The sequence below is a fragment of the Hetaerina americana genome, unplaced genomic scaffold, assembly GCF_022747635.1.
Source record: "Hetaerina americana unplaced genomic scaffold, ioHetAmer1.1.p SCAF_37, whole genome shotgun sequence".
In the NCBI taxonomy this organism is placed as follows: domain Eukaryota; kingdom Metazoa; phylum Arthropoda; class Insecta; order Odonata; family Calopterygidae; genus Hetaerina; species Hetaerina americana.
In genome coordinates, this window is record NW_027286952.1 from 2,916,358 (window position 1) to 2,930,136 (window position 13,779).

A 13,779-nucleotide genomic window follows, 5' to 3' on the forward strand; every position below is an offset into this window, starting at 1 on the left:
AGACAATCTGATTTTTTATTGTTTGGTCTTTGCTTTTCCTGGGAAAGAAAAGGGCATTAAAATTGAAAGCTCTCAAGAGGCCTTAAATGAAGGAAGAAATAGAACAGGTTTTGCAAAAGCATTGGTTCAAATTTAAATGATAGCCCTCAGAATACAGAGGTCAGCATTAGTGTTATCTATTCCGATATATAATGACTAATTGAGGAATCAATGTGCCCTATCACCATGCGAGTAAATTATTGAATCTTAAACATAAGTCCGAGCTGCCGATGCCTGATAGGTACTTACTGTTGCTGATATTTGTAAGTTTATGTTTTTATTTGATTCAGATTGGTCGGATCTGATGATATTCAGTGAACCAAAAGGTGTTGCATCACCTTGTAGTCTTCGCCTAGTAGTCTTCATTTTTTGTTACATGATCATAAGGCCTTTGAAGTTAAGCAAAAATGGGTGACGAAGGGAAAGTGTTTGCAGTTCATGGAACAAAAACAAAATTTGTAAGGAAACATGCCATCTCCATCTTTCCTTGTAAGCCTCTGCTAGGATGTGGGGCAGAGAGTGTTAATTCACCACCCATTAAGCGTACTGCATTTCCCAGCCCATAAAATGCACTTCTTTTACTCCAAAATTCACTTTAAAACCAACCTGAATCTTATGGGCCGGGGTAATGACAGGTATTACTTTGACCTATAAGCGCAAGCTGATTTGCTAGGAAAATACTATGATATAGTTTTTTCCCGCATCATGCATAAGAAATGGTTGCCGTTGTGTCTGTAATGTCAGTAATATTACTGTTTTGAGTCAGTAGTAAGCGACAGAGTTTTGATATTTTGTTTAAAGTACTTCCTGAAAAAATTCCCCTCCGAAACAAGGAGCCGAGATGCGTTTTGGCCGAGCGATGATGAATTTATGGGATTCTGCAATGGTTAAATGTTTATGTGCACTATAACTGCCAATTTTTCAAAGTGATGATTCAATAAAGGAATGATTCAATGATTCCTTATTTTTTACCCTCTTCATATTTAATGTTAACATCAAAATAATTTAATTTTTTTGTGTAATCCAAGTATTTTTTGAATATTCTGATTTGAAAAATGAGGGTGTATTTGTGCACCAGTGCATCTCATGGGCCAGAACATATAATAATTACTGATTGATTTGTCCCTTCGTATTGAATTAGTTTTAAATGGATTAAAGGAAAAAATGTTATTCCTTGTTTATTCATGGGTTCTGCATTCGAATGCCCCCTTGTAATACTTGTGCTTTGATCTCTCTCTCCCACCTCCTAATGCAATGTTGTGCTGGAATTTTCCCCTCTCTTTGTCAGAGTTGTTGAACACAGAGTATTTGTACTTCTATAAGGTTTAAGCCGCACCTTCAATTTTTGTTTGTACAATGTGTTGAAATCAAGGCCTCTCACAAACAATGTGACACTAATATGTCTCCAAGAAACTGCAGGAGATGCTGCAACGGTAATTTTTGACGGAGTCATCCGCTAATATGCATTACAATGCAACAATTTCAGAGTGCTCAAATTCCGGTCAAGGTGAATGATTTTTACACTCTGAAATTGTTGCATTGAAACTTATATGTCTCTCTCATTAATTCTTTGAACAATGAAATACTTCTTTTCTTTCTAACTCTTTTTCCAAATGAAGTTCTTAGGCAAAAGGTCCCAAACTCCTTGCATATTCTAGCCAAGGTCTAAACCATTTAAAATGTCACCTCTCCTCAATATTTTCATTCAAATATTCCCCTGCTTTCAATGAACCCTTGAACTTGATTGGGTTGAAGGAGCTGATTCTAGTGTGTGTTTCCTCTTAATTACTCGGGAGCCCATTATATACAGGAGGCATCTCAGAATGTAGCAGAAGGTACGTGAGAATGCCAATGGAGTGTAGACAGTGTGTGTGTGTCAGGAGGAATCACATGGGAATAATAAATATGGAATAAGCCATGTTCGAATTGGTGAATAAATTCCCAGTAACCTTGGCCGCAAAAAGGGTAGCATGATTCCCAAATATCAGTGGGGCAGTAGTTAATTGGTGTAGCAAAAGAAACAAACGAGCTGACGTTGAAATGATGTGAGGTGGTGGTGTGGTAGAATATGTACATTTACAGGCTCTCTGTAGGATTTCAGAAGGTCCTCCCAAAATATGCATCTGTGTTGGCGGTGACCTTCTCCTTCTATTCTAATCATTATTTGCCTGGCCATTTTTTCAAGTTTGGAAGTAAATAAAAGTCACCAGGGACAAGATTTGGTGAGTACGTCGGATGTTGTAATGATTCAAACTTTCATTCCATAATATTTCCCATTGATTGGCTGATGTGATTTTGTCTTACTGGAAACTTTCTTTCAAACTTCTGCTTAGGAATGTAATGCTTTGGATTCAAAACTGTGCTTGGGTATCCTAGGTATTCTATTTACCATTGAAATGAAGGTTTTATCTCTTTATTTAGGCATTAGTAATCTCCAATATAGGACTCAAGTCTGGGATGACTCATGCCCTTCAGGTTATTTTGTCTGTGAAGAATGTTAAATGTGAATTGATCTGAAAAATACAATATATAAAATTACATGAATTCATTTGGTATTTCCTTTTTGTATGATGATTGTGTGGAACCTTCTGGTAAGTGATTGATTTTTCCCGGGGGCAAACAGAACTTGCAAACGGAATACTATGATTTTTATCATGAATTTCAAAGTTTTGATGGTCTCCCAAGGCCTTTGAATTTGGTCAATTTCAGCTGAGGTTCTTCAAAGCCCTGGTACTACTTACACATAATGATAATTGTTTCTTTGTTTGCTCTTGAATTGATTGCTGATTGTTGCCCCTTTTGTCGTGTTGCAGCTCTTCCTGGAAAGAGGTAAAATCAAGGTTGAAATCGCTACAGCAGGCAATCCCACAGCAATCCTGGACAATTACGATGAGGTTTTCAACGATGGGATGTGGCACCCTGTGATCTTGACCGTTCAGACCAACAGGTTGATTCTGAATGTTGATGGTAGGCCAATGATGACGGAGAGGCTGCTCAGTATGACCACGGGGGCGCTGTACTTGGTGGGAGGTGAGTGATGTTGTAAGAGAGTCATTTTTTAAGTCTCCTTGAGTGACCAACCGTTGTCTCCATTTGAAGGGTGGGCTCGTGTAAATTTAGCAAATGCTATTTAGGTTAGATACAAGGCCTGTCCCAAAAGTAGTATCATTTATTTTTCCTGGATAGACAGACGGGCAGTGGTGGTTTTCCTGGCTGGATTCGTGGGAGGGGAACCTCTGGAAGGGCTGGAGGCCGGTGGCAGATGTTGGCTTCCTGCTTTTGCAGATCATTCATTTGCGAAACCTCTATAACATTAACTTGTTGTTCTCTGTCATGAACCGGTTATTGTAAAAGCGCTATGCCATCAAATGTTTCGTGAAATTGGGTAAAACTGGGAAAGAGACTCATGCCATGCTCAAGGTAGCTTATGGTAGTAATGCCATGGGTAGATCAGGTGTTTTTTAGGTGCACAAGTTGTTTTGGGAGGGTAGAGAAGATGTTGAAGATGCCAAATGTTCAGGACACCCTTCGACCTCGTAGAGTGATAAGAATCTTACGAGAGTTAAGGTTCTGTTGGACGGGGATCGCATAATACAAGTGTTCCTATGGATTCTGAGGAACTTGGCTTCCCAAAGAGTGATGTGCATTGACTTGAAACCGAAACGAAGGGCTTGAGAAAGGTATGTACTCAGTTGATGCTCTCGGACAAATGAAAGGAAACTCGCATGCGGACCTGCCGTGAGCTTCTCCACTGTGCCTCAGCCAGCTTACAGCCCTGACGTTGCCCCACCGGACTTCTTCCTCTTCCCTTCCACCCCAAATCCATGCTGAAAGGATGTCACCACGGCTCAGTGGAAGCATTACAACAGACCATGTGGAGGGAGCTTACCAGCATTCTGGACACCGCCTTCCAGAAGGGGTACGAGGCGTGGAAAACCCGCTGACAGCTGTGTGTGAACACTTAAGGGTGCTACTTGGAAGGCTTTTGAGTGAATATATCAATTCTGGCAAAATGTTTTTTTAATACAAATTATTTTTTTTAGTCCTACTAGTTTTGGGATAGACCTTGTACGTTTGGGAAACAAGTTAGTTAAAATGGTACAGTCACCATCCTGTGAATCTGTGCTTTCCTGAAATTGGGGTCTTTTGCTCCCCCCGCGCTGTGAGTGTGGGCATGGAAAATGTAGAAATTTCATTGAATGTAAGAATGACAGGGTGTCAAAAAAAATTCATAAAATTTTCCTAAAATAAGTTATCCCGTTGACAAAGACAAAAAATGGTGAGGTTAAAGGCTCAAAATCATCTTGCGAAGCCTCTAAATCTTAAGCTGCGGCTCTTCGGAGACTTAAGTTTTTGTATTTGCCAACTTAATGGGATACACACACAAAGTTGAATCTAATATTTAAAAATTGATGCAAGTCACAGTGTGTGCTATTCAAATACCCTTTTCTTTCTCAGATGCGAGCATGTCTCGGATAACATGTATGCTGGAATACAAGTTTCTTGTGGTTTCTTTTTTTTCTTTATTGGAAACTTGCACTTCAATTTTGCAGGTGGTGTCTATGGAAACAAGGGTTTTGTTGGTTGCATGGGACAAATCACCATTGACGGAAACTACAAGCTTCCCACCGACTGGAAGGAGGAGGTCAGTATTGTTGGTGTTAGTGTGCCTTGTTATTTCATTTTGACATAACTTCACCGCTAATGGTGCCAGTGGTAGCGGTTTTGGCATTCATGGCGCACATGGTAGTCTCAATGCTCTCCTTATCCCTCGACTGCTTTTCAGGAGTACTGCTGTGATAACGAAGTGATGTTTGATGCCTGCCATATGATTGATCGGTGCAACCCCAACCCATGTAAGCACGAGGGGATCTGTCTACAGACTTCAAAGGAGTTCTTCTGTGACTGTGCCAACACTGGTTATTCGGGTGCCGTGTGCCACACTTGTAAGTCCTTATTCATCGGAGTAGTAGTTGGCGGCATGTTCACCTTTGAGACTTTGAATTTCTAAACCAGACTCACTTGTTCAAATTTCTTTGTGCATATGATTAAATTTAAAAATAGATTGTGTTTGTCCGTGGTCGACTTGGGAATCAACTCTGAGCCCCTGGACAAGTGATAGCTTGACCACCGTGGTATTCTACTGATTTTATATGCAAGGTGAAGGATTTTTTCCTTTGGGTAGTCGGAATAATCCCACTGATAATTTAGAAGAGATTTGCTGGATTGGGATGTACTTTGCACCACAAAGTAGTGTAGTTATTCTTACCGTCATGTTTAAAATTATAACAAAGTATATAGAACAATTTCGTGCTACCTGCATTTGTTTTCCTCTGAATTGCTGAATGTCCATAGTGTTGTCCACTTGTGTGCAACATACTAATGTTCAACGTCTTTCCCGAATGCAGCTCTCAATCCGCTCTCCTGTGATGCTTACAAGAACGTCCATTCAGTGGGACAGCGGAATAATGTCATCGTAGATGTGGATGGAAGTGGACCTCTCAAGCCTTTCCCTGTCACCTGCGAATTCCTTGGTGAGTCATAGCCAGCACTCATTTTGGTGCCACAGACTTAATTATATGCTCACTTGTATCCAATGGGCCTTGGTGCGAAGACATTTAATTTATTAAAATATGTTTTCAGTTAGTCATAAGTCGATATTTTTATAATATTTATTCATCCATCTCATTGTGGAAGATGGAAATGTAGAATGATGCGAGATAGCATAGTTTCAAGAACAATTATGTAATGTCAATATTTCAAACTGCAGTCCTTGACAGAAGAAAATTTATTTGTTTGACATAGAGCGTGCATCAATGCAATCAAACCAAATTGATATTTTCATAATGTTATGTTTAAAACATAAGCATACATTAATTAATAATGTTGCTCTGATGTTCACGGAAAAATAAGATACTTTGCATTGAAACAGCTGCACTGCGGCACTCAGCTCATAAGCATCTAACCATTTGTGGTTCAACAATGCATCGTGGGTGAATGAAGTTGAAGGTTTTACTTTTTTTGTTTTTATAGCTTGTTACGCTAAAAAAATCTGTTGAATGAATGTGCTTCATGTGTTTATTTTATGGGATTAATGAACTCATGGGAAGCTTCCCAATCTGAATAATGTTAACTGTTGGGATACCATGCTGTCTCTTGAATTTCTTTGGCCATCCTGTATTATAATTTTTTCCTTAACTTGGTCCATATCATGGTTAAAAAAATGTTTAACTACATTGCTAAATGAAATAGTTGAGCCTTTCCGTTAACCACTCCTTCAGTTGAGTACAAATGAAAGTAAAGTTCCAAATCATTGTCTTACTCTTCTTTCAGTGTTTTTGCTTGTCATTCCTTTTTTGTGACTTTCATTATAAACAATATTATTTCCTTTTTCTTATACGTTTCATAGTTGAAGACCTGACTTGGTACACCTCAAACAAACCCTTCACTGATGTACGAGCATTGTGTATTTATTGTCACTTCTACTTTTTCTGCGATTGCAATTGATGATGTTTCATATCCGTGGTTCACTCGTCTACTAGTAATGCCATTACTTATCTTTAACCAGCTCGAGGGCAGAGATTAGTAATAATCAAATTTGCTGTCCTTCAGTGTCCTCAGTGTAGCAAGACAAAATGCCATCCAGGACTTATCAAAGCGATCAGTAAATGAACTGGAAGTAGTGATTTATTCAATGTTTTCAGGCTTAACTTTGTGGAAATCCATAACGACTGTGCAAGCATCCATAACGACTGTGCAAAGATGCATTGGCATAAAGCCAATGCATCTTTGCAGAGTTATGCTCCTTTCATCAGTGTTCTTGAGGATGACACCAACGTGTCGAAACCAGTTCTACCGAATGAACAAATTGATGGAAAGATACATTTTTTTTACTTCAGTGGAAGTAGTCATTTGGTATTAAAAATTAATCTCGTGAAATATGTTTAGTTGAATTGATATTTGGCCTTGAATGGGAAAAGTAATATCTAGAGTGGTGTGCAATTCATCAAGTTGCAGAACACATCCATTTGATAGATTATTTTTCATCCCTCGAGTCATGCATGTGAGTGCATTCTTACAAAAATGCTTGGCGATCCCAGATAATGGATTTGCGTATTGGAGGTGCTCGAATCTGGTGCATAAATGAGGTGCCTGAAATATTGGTGCTGGTGGCTTTCATTGAGGTGAATGCATGTTTATTCACTCCTCCTCATTTTGCTCTCAATGGGTGCATGCATGTGGCATTACTTAGAACTGGATGTTCATGACCACTGTGAACTTAAAAATTGAACAATACTATTTTTTATGATGATTTTTTTTAATACCTGATGATGACTTTCAATGTCAAAACGTGGGTTGTGTTTTTTAAATAAAGTGTGTGGAATTACAAAGTCATTAATTTCATTTCAATATGTTATCAAAACTAATAATTTCTAAGTTTTGGTTTTCATCTTAATGTAAAAATATATCCCACATGCCTTATGCACTTATCATTCTAACTCATCGTTGTGTGTTTGATGTGTAACTTGATGCCAATCCCTTTTCTCTGTGGCTTGAGAGGAAGGGGGGAGCCTATGGGATGTTTGCTAGCTTAATTACACTCTTGCCTTCTCTGACACTTTACTAAGTCTCCTCCACATGAAAATAAATGCCTTGCTGAAAATAGGTACTCATTGATGTCCCTGTCATTGGCTTGAAACAGGTGTACATCTCCCTTAAATTGCCTCTGGTATATATTTCCGAAGTGGGTGATTGTAAAATAGGGCTACTCTGTGTTTACACAATGTTGGATGAGATTTGCAGTGATAACAATTGAAAAGAATGAATTACGTATGAAGAGGCTTCCTGGAAAGTTAGATGCCTTGGATGAATTTTTTTGCGCATTTGGATGGTTAAGTTGAAAAAATTGGATATTATGGCAAATATTTAAATGATGTCACTTATCAACATGGCACTCTAATGAAGGAATTTATTTCAGGAAAAGTTAAATTAAAGACTGTGTGCTATTTTTTTTTAAATTTAGGTACCTATAATTTGGTCCATTAGTCTAATCAACTGAATTTTTTCTCTCTCATATGCCGTAAACGTACACTTATCACTCTTTCTTCTCCTTGCCTAAAATGATGTTCCTTAAGGGTGCCGCTCACTCGCCCAAGTAATTGAAGATTTTCTATTTTCATTTTTTCCAGCTGATGGCCGAATATTAACCCACCTGAGTCACCACAATGAGGAGACCACCATGGTTGATGGGTTCCAGGAACCGGGCAGTTTCATTCAGGTCTGTGTTGTTTGGTGACACTGTTTAAATGATATTTTAATGAAAAAAGGCACTCCCTCCCATGTGATAACTTCCTAGTTGCCACCATTTGATGTGGTCGTACCTGTGAGTGAACCTTCCAAAATTCGTAAAGAGTGGAAATTGTGTTTGACTAACTGTATTCCTTATCAGAGACTTAATCTGGAAACTAAAAAAAAACCTCTTGTAAGAGCATAGCGGGAGGTCATAATACTGGTCATTGCTCGTTCATGGGATTCCCAAAGTTGCAAGTAGTACAAACAAATCCATTGTGCATGTGCTACTCTTTCAGAAGCAGTTTTGTTGTCACATTTAAGTCATCTAATTAGCTCTAAACAATCCAAAAAGTGCTTTTCCCCAAGTGAGATGACCTTTGGCTAACACCATAGCTCACTTAATTGGAAAAGATATCTCTCTATTTTTCTGCTATGGGACTGCCGACATACTTTTGAGTTTCAAACTCAATAAGAGTTGAGCATCAAACTCAACCATTGTTTCGTTATTGCCATTGACTCTTTGTCAAAGATTCTTAAAATAATTATACTTATAATACCTTGGAAGCATAGCAAATTCATCTGCATTGAACGGCCGTACGTTTTATCTCTATACCATTGATAGATGTAGTCTTGTGTAGATTTTAAAATTATATGTGTACTTGCGGAGAATCTACAACCACTGTTCTTTTTGTTTGCAAATGTAGGACATTATGTATGATGCCGACATGGATCAGATAGAGGCATTGATCAACCGTTCTACCACGTGCAAGCAGATGCTTCAGTATTCGTGCAAAAGAGCACGTCTTCTCAACTCTCCTGGTATGAATTCTTTACTCATGATTCTTCTCTGCCTCTGTCCATTACGCTGGCCATTCCCATGGCGTCCCGGAATTGTCTTGATCAGTTCAATCACTTGTGCCCTTTGTCATTCCTGGATTGAGTAGATAATATATGGTAATGGTTGGTGGTATGACGGTAATCATCGTGCCATCTCATAAACCCTTCCCCTTTCATCAATGCACGCCTCTTTTGGCCATTGTTCCGGTGGCGTTCTGCTGCGGCGGGCCTGATGCGATGTGCTTTTGTCGCTGTGGCCCATGGAAGGCAGGCACAGGCGTTGAGCCCCCTCTTTCCCTCTCTTGCAGTCAACGACGGAGTATTTCAGCCCTTCTCTTGGTGGGTCTCGCGTTATAATCAGAAGATGGACTACTGGGGTGGCTCCCTGCCAGGGTCCCACAAGTGCGAATGTGGCATCATTGGAGGCTGCATTGATCCAACCAAATGGTGTAACTGTGATGCAGGTGATGTGTGCTCACTTTCTTTGTCAGAAAAAAACGTTTGTCTTGGGCCCGAAAAATGTGAATTTTGGAAAAAAACTAATTATGAAATGGAGTCACAGATATTTTGTATCTCTTGTGGGTATCCATTACTCTTTCTCATCGTTTGTGTCCCTAATCCATATTTTGATACTGTTGTGCCTCCTTTGACGTCTTTGATGACTCCATCGTTCTCCCTGAATCATCACTGTGCATGCCAAATCATTACCTCCCTACATTGTCACTCTAGTTCCACTTTTGGAAAAAAATGTGTGTTCCCTGATGAGTTTTTCCTGTAAATGCAATGTTCCCTTTGCAATTCAGAAATGGATCACCTGAAACTGGCTTGAAGTTTAAATTTTTATCAATTTGTGCCTTCAAATACTCCATGGATATTAAATTTTGTTTTCTGCTCTTTTCAAAGTTTTAAGTTGATTTTTGCTTAAAAACTACAAATTAAAATTTCCATTTAACTAACAATCTTAGAGCTAGTATTATGATTAATTGTTAAATGTCTCACTAAGCTAGTTATCAGGTAGGCTAAATTAGAATTGAATTTAAGTGCCAGCTAACTTACTAATTTAATTAAACTGGGCCATGTTATAACCATTTACCAGACCAATAATTGCTGGATGCAAAACTATGAGATTGATATAGTGTTTAGCTGAAGGTGTTCAGCAGTGCACTGCTTGGTTGTCTTTTGTGCATATAATGCCACTGAATTTTGTTTACACTGGGTGATTTTTGCTACATAATGAAGGACTATGAAAGGAGACTTCTAAGTTGTTCTTTCGCTTAAAAATATGGATTCCAGGTTATTGTTTTATTCCTATTTCATAATACATACGAGAGCTCTTCATTCAATGTGTTGACTTTGATGTAGCTTGCAAAGAACAGTGACGAATGGAATTAGCTAATAAGTTCTGTATAAGTAACAGTTTCTGGCATGACATGGTGGAAATCCTTCATGATGAAAGAAGACGATTGGCTTTTTAGAGTAAAAAAGTTTCGTTTACGACCTAGGTTTTGTTACAGGATTGCAGAAACATGGTCTTTGAGTCCAGTCATTCCATATGCAAATTTTAAATGCTGTTTAATTTGCCAAAAAGTACCTTGCAGTCCCTGTGGTGGTTGATTTAACCTTTGTCAATGAAAGTATTGCTTATGAATAGCCTGGTATTGCATTTTTTATACAGATTAATATCAATTACGCTTGCAATGAGCAGTAGAAGACCCTTTTAATGATGCTTGAAGGACACCTGAACTCACTTGTTCACATTTGGAACTTCACTTAAGAAGCCTTTCTGTTTCAATGGTGTACCATGTTGGTTTGAGTTTTTGTCTTCCCCATTGGTGTGGCATGAATATCCTTCAAGAGAAGGATAATTCGTGTGTTGATGTTTGATCTTTGATCTTTGTCGTGAAGGCCTGGAAACTTGGGTGACGGATGGTGGCGACATCACCCAGAAGGAGTTCTTGCCCGTGCGGCAGTTGAGGTTTGGTGACACTGGTAACCCGCTCGATGAGAAGGAAGGGAAGTACACGCTGGGCCCCCTTACCTGTGAAGGCGACGGTGAGTTTGTTGTGTGCTTGTCCAAAGATGCAAACCTGCGTATGAAGTAATTGCGTCCTTAGGAGATTCACTTGGTGATGAGTTATTTAACGCCACGTCCATTCTTCCCACATGTACTTCAGTTTAATGGGACCCTGATATTGATGTATCAGAGATGGTTTATTACAAGTGTTTCATGGCTATTTATACCGAATTCATTACGAGTCACTTTTCCATGCTATTATGTTGCTATTACTGCTTTATGTATGCAAAGAGGAAACCCTCGCTCATCCATACTGTAGGACCCCAAAGCACCAGATTCGGAAGTGGAATTCGGATTAACCAAGGATTTGACACATGACCCCACTGAGTATTTTTCACCACTGTTCTTGTTTGAGCTTAAACTCTGATGACTTCCTATTGTAAGCGGGAAGCCACAAGTGTAAAACGTATTTTGTTAAGTTTACCATATCCTATTTGAATAAAATACATTGCCATAATGACCTCAGATATAATCTCTGTTATTCTTAACCAACTTCAGTCAGCAATGAAGTAAATTTATCCAGCAGTAAGCCAGCTATCTAATGTAATTACATGCATTAAGTGAACCAGTCAGGTTTTTATTTTATAAATGTGAGTTATACTTTTCAAAAATTGTGCTAGTTTTCTCTTTTAAATGTGGAAGTGTTGACTTGGGTAATTAGTCAGCTGTGTTCTCAGGCATGCTTAACCATTTTTAGTGCCAAAGTCATTGTGATCACGTTGATGAATTTTCTCAAAAATGCCGGCATCGCTCAATGGTGACCTTTTACTCAATGGCTATGAATGTAAATAACAATTGGATAATTCTTATTTTTATGCATTATTCTCTTTTTTATGCCTCATCATATATAATTCATTGAATTGCAGTAAATTATTATGAATGATAATGTTTTTGCTGACATTTTTTTCATAAATTTTATATTTATCTTTAAAATAGCCGGGTAATTTTCACACCAAATTAAGGGATTATGCATGGCATTCAGAGAGCTAAATTATACCATCTGTAGAGGAAACATATTAGTGTGTACCACTGTACATGTATATTTTTATTTTTAAAAGTATTTTGCCTAAGTGCATGGCAGAGAAATGAGGCTTGGCAAAACCATAGAGTGCAAATGATTATTATGTGTCTTCTCATATTGTCCCACTTTTAATGTGATTGGTCATAATTATGTGGTGAAACATCAAACCTTCAGTAAAGATTAATATCTTCCTGAAGGTCAATAAAGTCAAGTGCTCCACACCAGTGGCAGTAACATATTGGTTTGATCTAACGGCTAGTAGGACACCCCAAAAAAAACTTGTTGCACTGTTAAATTACCATTATTCCTGGCCCACCATATGGACTGTTGTTTTTTTTTAAAGTTCTGGAACTAATAAAAACTGTGTTTTATTTTTTAGTAATTTGCAGGAGGATAAAATTATTAATGATGAACTAAACATACTGTTCTTGTATTAGTTAAGAATTGGTGATATGGTTTTTTCAAAAACAAAATATTAACTGTACCAGGGTGAGACAAAATTTAATGTGCATTATTTTTTGCAGGGCTTTTTGCAAATGTCGTGACGTTTCGAGTCACTGATGCTACCATCAACTTGCCTGCCTTTGACATGGGACACAGTGGAGACATCTACTTTGAATTCAAGACTACGGTGGAAAATGCTGTGATCATTCACAGCAAAGGGCCCACTGATTACATCAGGGTGTCAATTGTTGGTGGGTAATTTGTGTGTTTATAGAGAGTATTTAAAATATTGCCTCCTTTTGATGCATTATCAAATAGGTATTTCTTCCCCAAAGGTTTTTGTGGAAATAAAATCAACTACAGTTAAAAAAAAGCAATACTCTTTGTTTCATAATGGAACTAATGGCCATTAATTGATGCTGTATTTCTGATGTAATTAAATGTGTATAAAAAACGAATGGGTATAATGTGTGTTGGAGAGAGAAATAAGGAAATGGAGCTGCGGGGTGATACATTTGCAAGTGAGGAAAATTGATGCGGGGTTGACTGTGGAGCCATGCAGCAATGGCGAATCTCTCCGAGTGGTTTAATGAGACATTTGGCAAGAACTTAATGACCATTGCCATTTTGACTTCAGCAGGAAAAATCAGATAATAATTGATGTATGAGCATGCCTTCCGTAAGGGTGATTCTTTTCAGGAACAATTCTTGAAATTAAATGACACCATCCTGTGAATTGGTCATTTCCCAGGAAAATTTTGGGTAAATATTCTTGGGAAATCACCAAAAATTAAGACTCCATCAAGTTAAGGGTAAAATTGCACATTGACAGTATTAATGCATTTTGTCTGAAGTTTTTGGTTTATACATTCTGGTTGCTTGTCTGGGCTAATTTTATATATGGATGTTAAACAAATAATGTCGCAAAAAAATTAATTTTAATATTTACATTTGTTGCATCACATCCTTCAGTGTGATGACCATCTGAAATTTGGGCATTGCCCAAACTTTTAAAAGAAGTTTTCTCATTCCTTGGTTTTATATATATTCAGAAGTCAGCGATATTTTTATT

General features: G+C 38.1%; 1 protein-coding gene across 2 annotated transcripts in view; it reads left to right on the top strand.

Moving 5' to 3' along the window:
- Positions 1–13,779, top strand: part of Nrx-IV (neurexin-4) — a 62,653-nt gene that overhangs the window by 22,072 nt on the left and 26,802 nt on the right. For both annotated transcript variants that reach the window (XM_071589408.1, XM_071589409.1), the window contains exons 9-17: positions 2,853–3,069; positions 4,593–4,684; positions 4,826–4,985; positions 5,448–5,573; positions 8,229–8,317; positions 9,036–9,150; positions 9,477–9,632; positions 11,074–11,220; positions 12,788–12,958. In XM_071589408.1, the coding sequence (XP_071445509.1) occupies positions 2,853–3,069; positions 4,593–4,684; positions 4,826–4,985; positions 5,448–5,573; positions 8,229–8,317; positions 9,036–9,150; positions 9,477–9,632; positions 11,074–11,220; positions 12,788–12,958 (1,273 nt within the window). The remainder of the gene's footprint in view (positions 1–2,852; positions 3,070–4,592; positions 4,685–4,825; positions 4,986–5,447; positions 5,574–8,228; positions 8,318–9,035; positions 9,151–9,476; positions 9,633–11,073; positions 11,221–12,787; positions 12,959–13,779) is intronic.